Source organism: Pieris napi, chromosome Z, assembly GCF_905475465.1.
Source record: "Pieris napi chromosome Z, ilPieNapi1.2, whole genome shotgun sequence".
Lineage (NCBI taxonomy): Eukaryota > Metazoa > Arthropoda > Insecta > Lepidoptera > Pieridae > Pieris > Pieris napi.
Window position 1 is genome coordinate 4230016 of NC_062259.1, and position 18562 is coordinate 4248577.

Genomic DNA, 18562 nt, shown 5'->3' on the forward strand with positions numbered 1-18562 from the left:
TTAACCAAAATGGTACATCCATTGCTATATTTTATGCACTTATGTCATCTTAGAGGTAGTACATTGATCCCTTTACTAAAAAAAACAATTGGGCCGGGAATCAATAAAATCTTTGAAGGCGATTTCGACTGACCCATCAGAGTTGAAGTTTTACCTTGCAAGAAGTTATCCAAATATCGAAAAAAACTGGTAATCTGTTGGAGCAAGGTCCGGAGAGTATAGTGGATGTCTTAGACATTTCAATTGAAGCTCCTCTGATTTGGTAGCAGTCTGTAGTATGTGGTCTAGCGTTGCCGTGAACCAGCAGTGGCCTAGAGTCTATGTCCAGCCTTAGTTGTTTAGCAGCTAGCTTTTCTATCATGGTTTGCTGTTGCGGACAATAGATATCAGCCCTGATCATTTGACAAACAACACGCCAGTTTTAAGAAAGTTTTGCGTTTAGGGCACGATTTGGCTGGTTCAGCCGGGTCCAGGAATTACGATGAGCGCTTTTGATTATCGTTCAGGGTTCATATCACAGGTAACGATTCGATTTAACATCCCTTAATTATTGTGCCGGTTGAGTAACGTAATGCAGTAGTCGACGCGTGTTTGTCGATTTGCTTCACTCAATTCGTGAGGTTCAAGCCTCAACCTTCCACTTCCCTTCAACCTTTCAAGTTTTTTACCTTCCCAATTTGCTTCTAGTGGATTATTACAGTTTTATCACTAATACCGCGGCCTGCAGCTAAATCAGACGTAGTTTGCGATAGACCCGCTTCCACAATAGCCTTCAATTCTTCGTTATCAACTTTGGTCTCCGGCCGTCCACGGTGCTTGTTCTGCAGGACAGTTTCCAGTTTTCTTTTGCGACACCACTTCCAAACACATTATTAATCCTTCAAACCGTTTCTGTAGCACTGGTGCCACGGTGGAACTCGTACACGTTAATAACGCGATATTTCATGGTTTTCATTTTATAAATAGTGACGCAAAGAAAAAAAATAAAACACCATAATGAATGGTTTTCGAAAACCAAATGCATCAGTAAATGAATTAAGAATCCCTAACCAAACAGGAGATAAATTATTTGAGGTGAAGTGGCCAGCGAAAGATTTTCTTGCTGAGACGGATATAAATAAAATAAAATCAGTCTCAGTCAGGCTACGGATTTTTTTAATATTCATACAGGTGCTTGGATCCGCTAAAAATAAAAAGTAACCTCTATAACTAAGACGAAATGTAACAAATTTTTAAAAAGTCCACCATAATTTAATATCTTTAGGTGGGGTGGCAGTGTGTAAGTTTCCACGGTAAAGAAAAACATTGTCAGGAAAGCAGTAGGTATGTCTTACACCTGAAGTCGCTACCAAGCTTACCATTTATATATCCCTTTGTTAGGAGACTTGAATAATAATAATAATCTTTATTAATTTCTCACAAAAACTTAGTACATAAACAAGTGACAGTTATATACTATTATAAAAAAATAATTGTCTTACTTGAATGAAACACCTTGGCTCATATTTCTTCATTAGAAAGAAAATAAAATAAAACAATAGAATATTTTAAAATATTCAGTTTGGAGTATTAACAATTATTATAAGGCAGTATTAAAATTAAATCATTGAAGTTTTTTATTAATTCGATGGTCATACTTTGTTGTAGTTGTTATTTATCACCGTCAGTTGTCAACGTTCAAAGCTACAAAAACGTCAAATACAGAATGCTGACAGCTACCTACTAATTTGTAATACTGGCAAAACAAGTAGCGCTAAAGCGCTGTTGCTCACAAAATATTGTAGTCTCAAGAGCACTACTTGGCATTACAACTTACCCATTTCACATTTTAGTTGTATGTCAGCTATCAGTACGTCGTGTGCTGACTGCAGTTGGCTACTATCGGGATTAATACTTACACTTTTAACTCTTCATTCGTTAATGTTATGAGTTATAATGTGTTATTCTAGTTTTTGTCTATCCATTTGTGCTATTTTTTAAATCAAAATGTGATGAGTTTCTGATTTAAATCGCGCTTCTCCCCGGTGAAGAAAAGTCTTACGTTCGGCCTCCGCGGTTTCCAAGTTACATAGATCGTAGTCGTTTGTTTAGTTGTCACATAAACTAGAACTATGCAAAAATGTGGATTTTGTTCAATGCTGTCTGGTTTTTTTAGACGTGCTATGTGCGTTGGGAGCAGACGTGGAAGCAGTGAGTCGTACTATCGTGAGCTTGGAGACCAAGACACTCTGGTAAACATTCCTCTATTATACCTACATATTTATATTTGTATGTCAAAATAGTCTGTTTACTATGCTATGATTGTATCTTAATTAATTTATATTTACGTTGTGTACATTTATACATTTATAGTAACTGAGTGTTTACTTATGTTATGTCAGAGAAATCACTGAGTTAGTGAAAGTTATGTTGACATGCTTTTTTTATGGCAAGGATTATGATTTGACTTAAGGTATTGTATTGTTATTGACCCTGAAGTGTCCTATTTACAACTAAATGAATTACACATACAAGTGTTTTCTGCTTGTGTTGACCTTCCTTTGAAAATGATCAGTTATAATAAAGTACCAAGTAATGCTAGTTTTACCGTGTATAAATTATGTGTGAAAGAATGACACAATTTTTTAATAGATAGACATGCCATAAACTTATTGTTTTATGCATTCTTTGTCATATATCCTAATTTGTTTTTATTGTCTTGTTTTGTCTAATAATATAATATAGTAATGTCTCTTTCATATGAGTTACAACTTCTATAGAAATTCAGTGTGTAGTTATTTAAATTATATGTACTATTAAGTACTTAAAATAAACTAAATTCATAGAATTTTTCTGTGTGTGAAAAGAACACAAAATATGACGGTTAAAAACAAACAAAAGTATTTTTCAAGATGCCGAAGTAGATAGTAGCATACTATTAGGAGGCAATAATCCTAGAACCATAAATATATACCTATATGCTTTTAAAATTAGTTCCTTGGCTTGCCTGGAAAATATTGCTTATTAGAAAAATTATTTTATTTTGAAATGCCATAAAAACCTACTTCTGATTATCTAATTACAATTGCAAACTTCTTTGCCAGAAATGATATAATATAAATACCACATTCAATAATGTTTCTTTGACTTCCCTCATTTACATTTTTTTTACATCTTAGTATATATAGCTACATACTTACAGTATGCAATGTTTACAATATTTTGGACTTGGCAATGACTTTGAAGATAAAAACATATATGTATATAGATAAATTATTTATTTTTTATATAATTGTAATACAAATTTTTCAATCTACTAAGGAAGTCACATCACATTAATTCATATCTCATTTTATGGCTCCCTGTAATGTGTTTGTTGTCTGCAAAATCACAGAGCACATGATTTGTGTGAATGGGCGCAAAATACTTGAACAAAAAATTTTGTAATTTTTTAAAATAGTATATAATAAAAATATTTCCGTATATGACTTATGTTTCTAGTTTTTAAGCTATACTAAATGAATTAACAAATCAAAACTTGTAATCAAATATATTTCTTTAGACATATTTTTGTAATGTTTCTATAAAACAGATACCAATTTGTCAAACTTTACCATTCTGATAAATACCACTGTCGACGTTTAACACACTGTGGTGGTATAGAAACGAAGGAACGGTTATTATTGGACGTGTGACAGTCTCACGCGCATTTAAATGCGGCGGCGTATTTATATCGTTTTATATTTAGTTTTATAGCTACGCTAAGACCTCGATATAATATACGGTGTAAGCAGCTCGTATCGCGCCGGGTATCATTATCTTAAACTCAATTATTATGAACGTATAAGTTTTCATAGACATTGCATTGATTATATGTAGGATCTAATAATATGTACTTGATGTATTTGTTTTTTTTTTAATTTACATCACCATCTCCATTGGATTTAAGGTGAGAGAGCTAGTTTGCCATTGGATCTCTTTCCGACAATCGTAACTCTTCAAAGTGTCAACGGACGCAAGTCAAATCACATAAACGATATCATCAATACGTTGGGCGTAGCAATTTGATATAAAGAAATTCAAGACGAAACTTAACTAACTACAGTTGTTCCCGCCAAAATTTAGAGTAAAATTGTAAGCTTCGCTCGTGGCGACAACGCTTCAACCACAATCATGAGAAAGGCAGAAAAAATAAAATAGATATACTAAAACATCTTTTGTTTGTTTCAGAAAATTGATGAGCAGTCTGTACTCTCCGATGATTCCGAAGAAATAGGTAAGTAATTACTATGGTGACCTCTTGAATGAACTTATCTAAGTATACTATTCACATTACACGTAAATGCCGCGATCGACTGAGCTATACACATCTATGTCATCTACCATAAAACATCAGTTATCAGCTAACATAAAACAACAATTTTACTAAACATATAGCTACTAGAAATACCTACATAATATACACAAGAATAGCTTTTTATTAAAGCTCTTACAGCATGTAAAAATGCTATTAAGTTATAACTTTGCTGTTATGATTGATACATTGTAGAATAAGTAGTAGTAAATTTTCCAAGGTCCCATTCAGCGGAAAACATTTAAATTAGTTTTGAATGTGTCATCCGCTGTGTAAAAATAGTCTGCCGTCTGTCTGCTGGTTCTTAAATGTTATGAAACTGTAAAAATAAAAAAATTGGCTACATAACATAATAAAACGCAAATCCCATATAATTAATTTGATGCTAAAACTCATTCGAGTGTATTTTTTGAAACGTCGAATTAATATTGTATGAAAAGTGGAAACTCCAACAATAAGATTCGTACTAGACCTCCCTCCCCGATCATTCCAATACATTAAGAGATACACAGATGTCATAAAAGCTTTAACTTCATCCCTACAGTTTTATACCTGTGTGGAATACGCGCAGTGAGCGCTTATCGAAAAACTATAATTGATTTGCCCTATAAATCAAATATGAAATATCCATTGCCGTTGGCGTAATGTGCAATAAAATGATTAAACCACAATAAAGCATCAATATCAATCAACAATATTATGTCGTAATACGCGGATAACATTTACGCATATACAATTTAAATAGGCTTAAAATCTTAACATTGTATTATTGGTGTATGTAAGTTAGTAATTAAATATGTACACATTTTATTTTATACAACTCATAAAATTCAATAAGTTTAAATATTGATCAATTTTATTAATAGAGAGATAAACAATTTAAATGACTTTAATCACACACGGGTTGATGTTATTTTATACTTTTTAAAACCATTTTGAAGTCAATTATACAGGGTGGCCAAAAAGTCGTGGATCAAACGCAAATAGGGGATAGATGAGGTCATCAGCGGCAAAAAATTGTTCTACGGGAGGTCTCTAAGGTCAACCCCTGCAGAGTTATGATTTATTTTGGTTTTTATATGAAAATTGCCTTTTTTTTACTAATTCTTCTTAAAACTCGAAAATATCATCATCCTGTATCTTTCTCATAATATCCACTAGATTGGTACTGATGAGTTCTTGCGTTAGACATACTATTTATTGTTGTTTATTGAGTGTATTCAAGATAATATTAAGTGATACGATACAACATTTTTTCAAATCATAAATTTTTCTTTACTTTGGACCCCACTGTGAAAAAAAATTACTCCACCGAAAAGTGTCCCTGTACTACAAGTTTTGGCGCATTTAATAGGGATTCTGAAAAGGTATTACACGTGGCCATGAGTCGCTCTAATATCTTTCTAGAAAGAATTACAAACAACGATTGTGAAATAATAATTGTATTAAAACAATTATTTCTCAATGGTTGTTTGTAGGAAACCAAATATTTTACAATAAAATATGCTCAAAATTCCTGACTCTGACCATAATACTAAATCTGCACCGTCTAATCAAATTCCTACGTAACCCTCCAGCCTCTGTCCAATTTTTTAAATCTAGTCCGATTCACACAGTACTGGTCACAGGTAGGTAAATAATCTATCATAAGTCCGAATCGTTGTTGTTTTTTCGTCCTAGAAAGATATTAGAGCGACTCATGGCCATGTGTAATACCTTTTCAGAATCCATATTAAATGCGCCAAAACTTATAATACAGGGTTACTTTTCGGTAGAGTAATTTTTTTTCACAGTGGGGTCCGAAATAAACAAAAAGTTTTGATTTGAAAAATAATTATATCGTATAACTTAATATTATCTTTAATACACTCAATAAACAACTATAAATAGTATGTCTAACGCAAGAACTCATCAGTACCAATCTAGTGGATATTATGAAAAAGATACAGGATGTAGATTTTTTAGAATTATAATAAGAATTAGTAAAAAAAGGCAATTTTCATATAAAAACCAAAATAAATCATAACTCTGCAGGGGTTGACCTTAGAGACCTCCCGTAGAACAATTTTTTGCCGCTGATGACCTCATCTATCCCCTATTTGCGTTTGATCCACGACTTTTTGGCCACCCTGTATATTTGGTTTTAGACGTAAATTGTGATATTTTATGACAAGACTTAATTTAAATGTTATTGTAGCGCCGTTTAAAAATGTGAAAGAGGTTTTGAATAATTTTAACCTATCAAACGCTAAGCTAAAATTAGACGCTGCCCAGTTCTTCATTAATTAGGACATCTAAATCATTTCGGCATTCAATGTCAGTTCAATATTGATATTTCAGCCATTTAGTTTTGGAAGTACAGCGTCACAGCATTGGTAATACGTTCGTAATCATCGAGATAATGAGTCGTATATAGGGTGATCAGAATTTGAATTTTAACAGCTGGCTGGAAATCTATAGTTGCGTTACTTGGCATTTCCTATTGCGAATTAGCGAACCGTAAAAACAGCTCCCAGTAATGTGACTAATAAAAACTAAAAAAAATACAAATTAGAGGTTCGTTAAAGAGCAATAGAGAGAAATTTACTAGATATAAACAAAAGAGATAGGGTTATACTTCCATTAGGAAAGGGACAAAGATATAGGACGTTACAAAGAGTATACGAAAGGACAAGTGGAGATACATGGGATATACCTTGCCAGGAGCTTAGAAGTAAAAGAAAATTGATATAGAAAAAAAAGGTTATGAGAGATAGGAGTTGTTCGGATTAATACCTGCAGATGAGTTTCATCATCGGACGTCGAGGCAGAATAAAAATCCATATCACCTCGACGTCCGTCGTTCCACAACTGAGCGTTATTTAAGGCAGTTTTTGCCGCGTACCAGAATTATGTTGTAGCTTCCACAGTCGAATTGGTACGGAAATACTTCAGTATTTCCAATTACCAATTCGACTTAGGATCTTTCCAGAAAAAAGCGTACCAATTCTTAAAAGGACAGCATACACTTGCGAGCCCTCTGGCATTGAGACTGTCCATGGGCGGTTTCACTTAACATCAGGTGAGCGTCCCGTTTTCCCCTGTATGAAGAAAAGCGAAGATGAAATAAATCTGGATGCTGGCAAGATTTGGTTAAGAGTAGGCCAAGAAAGGATAAATGGAAGGGCCTAGAGGAGGCCTTTGTCGGGATGGGCAAACGGACTAAGTTTATTTTCATTTATAGTGTGTAAGGAAAAGGAACTTGTCCAAAATAAAGGCTCTTTTTATTTTATATGACCAAGGTATTCCCAATGACATTCGTCCTCTAGGTATGTAAGAGCCTCTTCCTTTATAGGCCGGGAATGCGCTCCTCCTTAGTATTTTTATTTTATTGATGTTTTTGGTTCAAACTCTGTGGTTAACACAATCAAACGGTTGCGTCCATCGTTTTGTATTCTTTAAAAAAAAACATGTTTGAAATCTGGAAATTATTTATACGTCTGCGAAGTACGTGATCAATGATCATCTATGTCTACGATCCTATGCAATTAGTTTTGTTCAATTGGCAATCAAAACCAACCTAACCTAACCGAACCTGGGCTAGGACCGGACAAGACCTAAGTAAAACGAATATAACAAATTTATTTATTCATAAAAACTAAATTAGTCCGATGTACTCTTAGTTAGACAAAATTAGTCTGTAAAAAGTGTAACCGCTGTGTCTAAACAGTGTAGTGGGAGTAATACGCTATATGATTGACAATCGGCTACCGGTTTCTTGCTCTACATTCAGAGATTACGTTTAAGGTCGTCGTTATCAGCTGGGAACTGAAGTTTACTATGCCGTGTGTTTTGCAAATCAGGATAGGACGGTGGCGATTATTGTTAAAATCAACTAGCTATCACCCCGGTTATGTACGCCTCAATTTGGACGCAAGGTAAAATACAATTTAAATTTAACCATTAGTTCTTGAGTAGCGTTAAACCAACAAACTTTTTGTATCATAATTTGATGTCCTTTGACCCATAGATGGGACAGACGGCGTCAGTGAGGTTCCATCGCATTCGTGCTTGAGCCTCGTTACCGTTATCTTACCTCACTCCAAGTCTTTCCGGCTCTCTCTACGTCATCTGCAATTATACGACGTCAGGTTTTCTTGGGACTACAACGCCTCCGCTTTCCTTGCGGGTTCCCATCAAGTGTCCGCTTGAGGATATGATTGGAATCTCTTCGCAGTGACTATCCATTTCTACATGCGTCGCTGCATCTGCTGGCTTCTCGGGGCTCGCAGCAGCGCTTCCAAATTTGCTCGTTGGAGACCTCGGGCCAGTAGATCCCAGAATACGGCAAAGACGGTTGACGAAGACTAGAACCGGTGCGAGGTTTTATATCATTAGTATATAAAAAATATGTTGATCTTAGTCTGGTTTCTTTATAAAGCCTTTGTAAAAATATAGTGACAGACTCTTTGGGATTCAGACGAACCATAGCTCATGTCTTTATTTTATATACTTTTAGCTATTATTACATATCAAAAGTCCTTCGCCGCGTCTTAAACATAATTTCGCGATAAAGACAATTTTCACTGATAGAGCCATGAGGACGTTGAAGGTACATATTACTTACTTAATAAGGTATTCACTTTATTAAAATATATCGATAATTGAAAGAAAAGCCTAGGAAGACAATTTATTTGGTATTTACAGTGCAAGCAATTTAACCGAAGTGATGCGATCGTCTAGACAAAAGTGGTAGGCATAGTATGTTTTACTTTATCGCTACTTGATTAAAAATAAATAAAAATACTAATTAATAAATAAATACGAGGCTTTATAATGTTAAAGATATTTAAAATTTTAGGTTTCTTTTTTAAAAATTGATATAAAATGTGTTATCTGTTATCGCTAGATAGGCTTGGAGTAATAAATATCAGTTTTTTATCGATTATTAAAACTTGATGGATCAATGTAATTGCCTTAGTGATTTAAATCGTTTTCAGATTGTGTTTGCTAGTGAAAACACATTTCCCTGTTCTCCATTCATATTTTTTCCTTATGGCGATCAAGTGTTAGCCTAAATACTAGTTATAATGAGTACTTGATTATCCTAAAAATTGATTACTCAGGATTTGAATACCGACTGTACTAAAAATTTACCGAGTGCACGATATGCAGGAGCTCATGCAAGCTTACCTCTCTAATCAAATCACTTTCTTACCTTACCTACGATAAGTCAAAGTTATGTCGAAATCAACACAATTTTACAGAAGTAAATACACACTCAGAGTACTCGTAGTGCCTATCTACAGAGTGAGGCCAAACTGCGCAGTTCAATATGTTTTTTTCTTTTTTATCGTAAATATTTTCCGTGTTATTAAATGTTCTTTAATATAATTTTGTATGTATTAATTTTTCTGTGAACCAGTTCGTGTTATCAAATTTATCAAGATAAAAGCGTTGGTTTTCAGTCTTATCTTTTAGTTTTTTTTATATACTTGGCTTCTGATTTATATCTTATTGCGCGTAGATAAAAAAACATAGTTCTTAGGATGTTAATTGTTGTAATTCGTGACGTAATTTTTACAGGCATTTCTTGTACATTCTAGAAGCTTTCTTTCACATCGTGCCACTTTCTCTATCGGACCTTATTGCCGCACCTTATCAAGCGTATGTCGCGTCTACTGAAAACGATAGCTATTCCTTAGAGTCCGGCTACAGGAATGATTAATTATTATTACTGTTATGCACTTCACTAGTAAGTCTATGATTATCGTAATACAATTATTTACACATTAATAAAACTATACTTTATTTGTATAGAGTATATTGTATATTTCCTTTTACTACGTTATCCCTGAGAAAGTTACGTATTTTTTAAAATTATATTTGTGTTCCAAATAGTATCAGTTTGAACAGGCCCAGTAACTAAATATAATAAATAATAGTTCTATATTACTTTTGCCTTGTAGCCCAGTACTTAACTTTAAAAACCTTGTAACATTGAATACAAATTTTTAGAGAAATTATCAGCGAAAGCAACAGGTGTTTTAAATTAAACAGAAGCTGTCATTGCATAACCAACTCTTTTCGTATTGAGCTTTCGTCGTGTTCCTTTGTTTTCTTGCTTTTCGTACAACAATATCTTTTCTGTTGGAATCTTATCTAAAATTTTAGTTTGTGTATTGCATTTATGTCTATAATATATATTATTCACTGTATTATTTAGACCTCGCCCTTTATGATTGACGGAGCACAAATCGCCTGTGATGTTTGATCTATACTAAATGGACAAACGAATATCACTTATGGTAACGAGTTTACCAGCTAATTGCTTAATTAGGCTACGAGAACGATAGATTAAACTGCAAATCTCTTACTCAGATAAGCGTTTTACCTTTGCCTAACTCACAGTACAGGTATTCTGTGAATTCCAATTGCGATACTTACCAATGTCCGTAGCGATGATCTTGTGATCACGCGGTATAAAATGCTGTGGCCGAAATTACAGAGTACCGGCGCTGATATAAATAAACTCGTTGCCCTAAGTGAAATTCATTTGCGTAATTAGTCTCCAAACATACCGCTCCCCCTCCCATGGGAAAAGCGTGACGATTATATAGGTTGACGCCTTTTATATTTTAAAAAATCCTTAAATAAAATCACTTCAATTGATCTCGTGATATGTTTCATAGATAAACTGATTATGGATTGTAGTGATAACAAGAATTACACCATCGCAATAGATATCGGCACTGTTTATTTTATTAGTTAACTAGTGTCCGTTAATGGGGTAGATTTATTTAGAAAAGTGCAGTGTGTTCGAATAAGTTGTTGCCAATCGACCAAAATAGTTTCCGATTCAGTAAGTCAACAGAATTACCTGCAGCAAGAATTGTAAATGAAATTTTTTTATAAAGAAGAAGAAGTGGTATAATCCATCAATTTTATTTAAATCTTCTCAGAATCCTTTTAATATTTCTCATTTTTTTTGTTTATAAATTTTCTTTCCCCTGAGACATCATGGAACATTACCATCTAGTCTGACTTGAATAAGTAATTTAATTCTAACCTAATTTACTAACAAGTATAATTAACGATATTTAAGTTTAAGTGTCCAATAACTTACAGTCTATTAGGGGAAGACACTCTGTTCTTGTGTGAATTTTGTTTTTATGTTTCCTATGTATTCCTAAGATATCCCCGTGTAGTTATATCCCGCGAACCAAGACAAGAAGCCGATACTTACGTCAAATTAAAATAAAAAAATGTGCACCTAACGAAAACCGTGATTTTAGTTGTTATTTTATTATTATTTTTTCCAACTTCACAGTTCAAGGAGAGTCATGCTCACTTAAATGTCATAGCTGGTGGTGGCGTCCATGAGTCGGGTTGTCTATGTCCCTACAATATGGCGAAAGGGCCGATGGCTGGTCGGATTTGGATCGGTGTACAATGTACATACGTCTATATATTAGTTTCCTTGATTCACCTTTATGTCGTATCAATCATTGTTTGCGTGTTTTTCCCACAGAAATATGAGTGCATGCTCCTAGTTCATCGCGCCTTGCTGATAGAGCGTTTCACCTCGGTGTCGGTTTTCTTATTTATTTTTTTATTGAAATACAATAATTAAATCATTTAATATGTGAACATAAGCATGATGTAGTAGATGCAGGATTACCAAAAGTAACGAAGAGTTTATTGCCAGTTCTTCTCGTCCGTTCTACGCCCTAGAGTAACTTATTTGGCCTCTGGACTTCGCGCTCCATTCGTATTGTTTGCTCAAAAAGCGACCGTTGATCTAATAAATGTTTGTCTTGAAACTCAGTTACATGAATCATATTCAAAATATATTTATGCTTTAAATGGATTTGGTGAATCCAAGTCGTGCAATTTGCATTGCCATATAGTAAGGTAATTATGTTTGTTCGGTTAATAATGGGCAGCTAGTAGAGAAACTCATTACTCGTTTTCGAATAGAATTAACCACCATTATGAATGTATTACATGAAATTGAAATGCTGTAAGTTTAATATGCACTTTGTTTAATCTATAGAATGAATAGTTTGTATACTTTATTTCTGTAGTCTTTGACTTGCATTGTTAAGTTCCAGTGTGCGTTGTTTGCTTTTTTGCCTGGCACTAGTGAAATTTTGGGTTTGGGTTAACTGTCCATTGTTGCACAGGGTTCGAACACTCGACCTCACGACATAGTATCGCATGCCGAATAGTATTGCTTTATAATTGTACAAAATAATATTTTTGTTATTTAAATTTTCAAGGCTGTATCTTTCATAGCCGTTCAACTGAATGGTACGTTTATTTATTTACTTATAGCACACATGCCATCCCATAATTATACATTTACATATTTAAAATACTAACAATTTTTTCTACGCGAAACACTTGTGATGATATTTTCGAATGCGTATAAAATAGTTGTATAAAATTAGACGGTTGACTAACACTAAACTGAAATTCCTTTGTGCGTGAGATACTCGATGACAAAGTGACTCAGTCAAGATACGCCAAAACAATCCGCCGAATATAAATGTCAAGATATTCGTGATTTTTTCTAGACTTAATATATCGTTCCGTAATACGTATACAGAGGAATTTTATAAGCATTTCTTCTTAGAATTTACATTAAATCTTTTACAATCTTTGCTTCAGCGGTTAACATTCACCACTTTTGTAAGTGAATCTGCTTTATTAACTTATCTTTCTTGTACTTTACTCTCTGTAGGTGTTTCTTTTTTATTGTTCAATGAAATCGCTTGTTAGGTTTAGTTAGGTCGTAGTAATAATGTTTTATTTTTAAATATTACAGATTAAGTAAAGGGATCTCCATTAGTTAATATGGGTAAAGATTTTACTTTTCATATAAATTTTTGAAAATAAACATTTTATTATATTATTGAGATAAAAAACAACAAAAATATTTGACTTAAAGACACATAAAAATTTGCTTTCTAGTATTTCGTATTTATTACAATTAATCTGGGATATATTTATAAACGTGCTTTCTTAAAAATAGGCCCATGTTTTCCGAAATTTGGAGGCAAATCTAGTCCAATTAGATTTATTATTTACCAAAGATGACTTATAATGACAACAAATTAAACGTTGTTATTCTCCGACCGCGTATTAATTGATTTGTTTGCCACAAAAATATCTAATTGAGCACATGTTTTATTAGTTGACGGTGACTCAGCGTGTCTAAAATTTCGTAAGACTAAATAGATAAAAGGTATAGTGTATTACCAATATATAATATAAATTATTTCTCTATTAGTACTTTTCTTAGTAACGTGCTACATACGTATCCTATCCTATTAATATTGTTTGGATTGTTATATCAGCTTTTATTATAGTGAGAATTACTAACATTATATATATTATATTAATATACTTACATAAATATTTGCGGCGTAAACTAGGGTATTTCTTGAGAGCTTACTCAAATTTTGCGTAGGTAGAAACGTAGCTTTGTTCGTAGACCGTAGCAGCGCTACGAGAATTAAGTTGTTGACGTATTCACTTAACGCTACGCCTACCTAATGTTAGCTTAGTATCCGGTGTCTTGTTAGTTTTTACCACGGAAATGCGAATTTATTTCTATGGTGTACATCAAATTATTTTACAGTTAAAAAAAATTAAATATGTACTTTATTATTAAGTAGTTCTTACGTAAATATATAAAAGGCAAAGTATTTTCAACAAAAATATAACTTGTTAATAAATTTATAATGTTTTGTATGAATGCAAGCGAGTAGTTAAATATTTTGTTATCACGGTGGCAATAAGTTGATATCTACTACAAAGGGACGACCAATCTGTACGTAGTTTATAATAATCGATACTATTATCATACGACATTAACTATTGCACGTACGATTTGTGATACACTGATTACTAACGCAATTAAATACGGGAATGCGTAAAAATAATAAAATAACTTGGTATATATTTTCTTGAGACTTTGTATATAAAATAGAAGTGATTAAAACAAAGATAATCTTTTTAAAAAATTGTTATATTAGTTATAATTTTTCATATAATTTATCGTTGCTTACATTGCTATTCATATTAGGTATTTATATGAGTAAACAAAGGCGTCTCGGAGCTCAAGTAAATCAACAAGACAATTTAATAAAAACATCACCCGAAGAATATTAAAAATTCTAAGATTACACACCAGCACATAGAAAATCGCAGTTATAGTAAATTTACATCCGGACCTTGAATACGAATTTCAGGTTTGCAAATTTCACGTCTTTTCGACGTGAAAAGAAAAGTTTAATCCCTTAAGCCAAAGAATCGAACCCCGTCTTTAACGTTCCCTCAGGACACCGCTTGTCGAGGCGAAGCTTGCAAGCTTAATTATCTCTTTCTATTTTACTTTTAGAATTCCTTAAGCATTTGGAGGCGACGTAGTGTCAGCTTTTGATTTTGAAAGCAATTAACGTTCGTGTACACAAAACCTTAGAAACAATCATCTCTTATAACCTTACCTCAATTTTGAATTAAATAAACTCTAGGAGCTCTCGTGAAACCTAATTAATTGTTGTATAATAAGTACACGCGGTTCACAGTGGAATGTTTTAGTTTGCGGAAGAGATAATATGCATCTTACTTCCGCTTCCGCTGTTCATATTGTGTGGCTTGTTTTCAATTGTAATTTAATTAACACAGTTGCACAATCTCGGTTAAATTGACATTCCTGATCAAATTGATGAGCTTTCAGTAAAGAAGAGGCACAATCACGATATTAAGTGTTAACCACATCCTACGAACATAAAGTGTTAGTTAGGTATCAAATTATGCTATTTGTAATGTGGTACGCATTTGGTATTGCTTTTCCTAAGTCAGCACTTTTCATAATATATATATCACTTGTAGAAAGTGGTGTTATAACTACTGTTTTACCTACTGTGATATAAAAATGAAGTCTGATATGCAGAAATTACCTTTATTCTTATAATAAAAATCGCTTAAAATCAACGCTAGCACAATAATTGTGTAGCTTTATTTAGGGAAATTACGACCATGTCAGTCCTTTGTGGCGACCAGACAGACAGGAAACCGCAAATGTTTGTGTCAAGTAGGAAAGCAGGAAACTCACGGCAAAAGCGAATATCACAAAGCGAGATAAGTAATTTAGACTATTAAATTGAATGCTTTATTGGCAGGAATTATTGAATGAATCGGTTTGAAATCGCATTTGCAAGTCAGATTTTGATCCATATTTCGTCAACTAGAACACAAAATTGTTTAAAACGTTTTTCAGAATTCATATATCTATCGGTTATGTATATATTGATCCCTTTGACTTTATCTTTGATGTATTTGCCCAATTAACTAACTGTACGTTATCTATTATTTATTGAATTAATATGTAACAATAAACAAAGTAACTATATTTGGCACTTTTCACTTTCCCATACACTTTCCTTATTAAAGCTGCCTTACACAATCGTGTAGACAGCATAATTCTCATAAATAAATAAAGTCTAACGGTAAGGTGAAATTGAGTTGGTGATATTATGTAAAATAACAATGTTGCTCCACCAACAGGTGTGAATAGTTTACGCGTGTCAACTGTCAGAATGATGATGGATATGGAAATGTTCCTTGCCACTCGAAGTAGGGCGTATGCTAACCATGTTGATATTGAGTAAGGTAGAATACTCATACATAAAATAAATAAATAAATCAATGGCGCAACAGCATTTTTAGGTCTGGGCCTAAGATTTCTGTATCTGTTTCATAATCATTTGTCAAAGTAATAGGCAAGGTGATCAGCCTCCTGTGTCTGACACATGCCATCGACTTATTAGGTCTAAGGCAAGCCTGTTTGCTCACAATTTTTTCCTTCACCGTTCGAGTGAATGTTAACACAGAAATAAAGTCCATTCTTGCACAGCCGGTGATCGAACCTACGATCTCAGAGATGAGAGTCACACGCTGAGGCCATGATTGCTCATATCATATACACAATACACATACCGTGATGATATGTAATTGTTACTGAGGTTAATAAAGGGAATACACCTTTTTGGGTCACCTTTTTAAGACCAATTATTTTAAATAAAGGACGATTTTACGAGAGCGAGGTAGAGTTTGTCAGTAGCACGATTAGCCGAATAGCTTAACCGAGAGTTAGTAGTCCAGAAAACTATTCATGTTAATAACAATTGAATTTTATAAAACCTCCGTGCTTTTATGAACGTATTTAGAAATTAAACGACCGTAAGGGTAGCGAAAACTTAGTATGATTAAATTTAGTATTTTAAGCTTATGCTGTGAAAGTTTAAATAAATATGTTTTTGAATTGTTATTAGTGAATTGTTTTGGTTAGTTAATTCAATCACCGTATATTATTTTTCCTTATACTTTTGGTTAATATTTGTATAACACGGCTTTGCTAGGGGGGAGGGGGGACGGATTGGAGGCTCACCTGATGTTAATGTTTTTAGCCTAAATAAAATAAAGTTTAAATAGATAAATTTGAGCGCATCTGAATAAAAATATGAAAACTTTTTTCAACAGAGGGATTCACTTTCCATAAGAACTTTTTTATAGGACTCTAAGTTAAATGGGTTCGGAAATACTTTGGGCTTAATACGTGGGCAGCTGGTTCCAAATAGTTGTGCGCGGCAAGTTTTTGCCTTAAATACTCAGTTGTGGAACGACGGACGTCGAGGTGATACGGGTGGTATTTTTTATTCTGCATCGATGTGCGATAAGTCTCGACTTTGAATTTATCCGCCTGCAGGTTTGTCTTGTTCTATAAAAGTAATTATAATAGCGTGTTTATAACTATAGCATTATAAAATACGGAATTATACAACACTGCAGTAACTTCGTAATATATCGCTCAGATGGCGTATAGTTATTGGCGAAATTCCCGAATGAGACGCGAAATGAATACATAATGCGAGGTTAAGACACTTGCTGGTTATGCGTTTATACGTTTTATGAATAACTTATAAAATTTCGCCAAGAAAGAATCATTTAACTATATTATTTCATTCGTTAGGCCTAGGCGGTCACAATTTTGCGATGTGTTCTAACTATGATTGTAATATTATACATTCACAACGACCTGGTCAAGATAGCATTGTAGTCAAAATATATATATTCATGTAGGTGTCAAGTCAAATCACTTATGTCAATTAGACCACCTAAAATAGTTAGTTGCCCCTGCCAAAAGGTAGTTTAAAAAATATTTTGGGAATAATTATAGCTTATGTTACGCAGCAGAAATGGCATTCGAAAAGAAAAATAGTTGTTGTAATCAAAAAACTTTAGTGGTTTTTTTTATATTTATTCGTTTGAAAGATGCTAATAATATTTCTTTATAATATATTGTTACGTATATATAAGCACAGTCACGTGTATTGCACCGAAAAATTATAGAAACGTTTGAATAAAAGTGTGTGGCAATATTTTTTAGGCAAAAAGTGTATCGACACCTACAATCACTATGATGTCGCGTAATGCATAAATACCCTGAAATGCGGTATCAAAGGTACTATTCCGACCTAGGTAACTATTCCGGCCGCTAGGACACAACTTCTTCACCTTGGCCCCAGTGGCCTGAGGGCCTTAGGGCCGGCCAGTTAGTCGTAAGACTGGTCAAGGATCCTTTCTCTATACCGTACCGTGGAAATAATTTTGTGTATAAACTGAGTTCGCATTCACTACCTGAGGGTTGAGAGTTGCAAACTTATCCACTAAGCTAACATTGATTTATCCTGGAGAATGCAAAATGCCGTTTGTATAAAAGTAGACACACGGGTATTACATATTTGTTGAAGCGATTCATACATGCTTTTACTGTCTTTCTTATCAGCAATCAGTCAACAACGTCTGATAAATGGCAATTCGAAATAGTGTTGGACTATTAAACGTTCGCGAAGTCTGTGTAAATATTTTTACACTGTGCCGTCTTAAAGCGATATATTGACCAATCACGAAAATGTGACACTATCGTTTAGCCAATCATAATCAAACGACACTCAGCATTATTTTAACTTTATAAATCAAATCAAAATGTAATTTATTCATTAAGATAATGTACATTTATGGACGTCAGTAATAAAAAATACTTCTAAATTTACATATTTTATTGCCAGTTCTCAAATGAAGGTCAAGATGGCCTGACCATGTACTTTTCGTCTTTCTTTTAAATCGCCAAGGTTTTTTACAAAATGTTTGTAAGCTCCAACAACCATGACATCATGT

The 18562-nt window shown here is 33.5% G+C and overlaps 1 protein-coding gene across 2 annotated transcripts in view; it reads left to right on the top strand.

Annotated features, from left to right (window-relative positions):
* Nucleotides 1-1689: 1689 nt before the first annotated feature.
* LOC125062213 (cGMP-inhibited 3',5'-cyclic phosphodiesterase A-like) overlaps nt 1690-18562 on the top strand; it is a 103992-nt gene continuing 87119 nt past the window's right edge. Inside the window, exons 1-2 of one of the 2 annotated variants that reach the window (XM_047667974.1) lie at nt 1690-2231; nt 4210-4255. In XM_047667974.1, coding sequence (XP_047523930.1) covers nt 2112-2231; nt 4210-4255 — 166 coding nt within the window. In that variant the 5' untranslated portion in view covers nt 1690-2111. The remainder of the gene's footprint in view (nt 2232-4209; nt 4256-18562) is intronic. The other variant, XM_047667975.1, reaches the window with a different exon arrangement.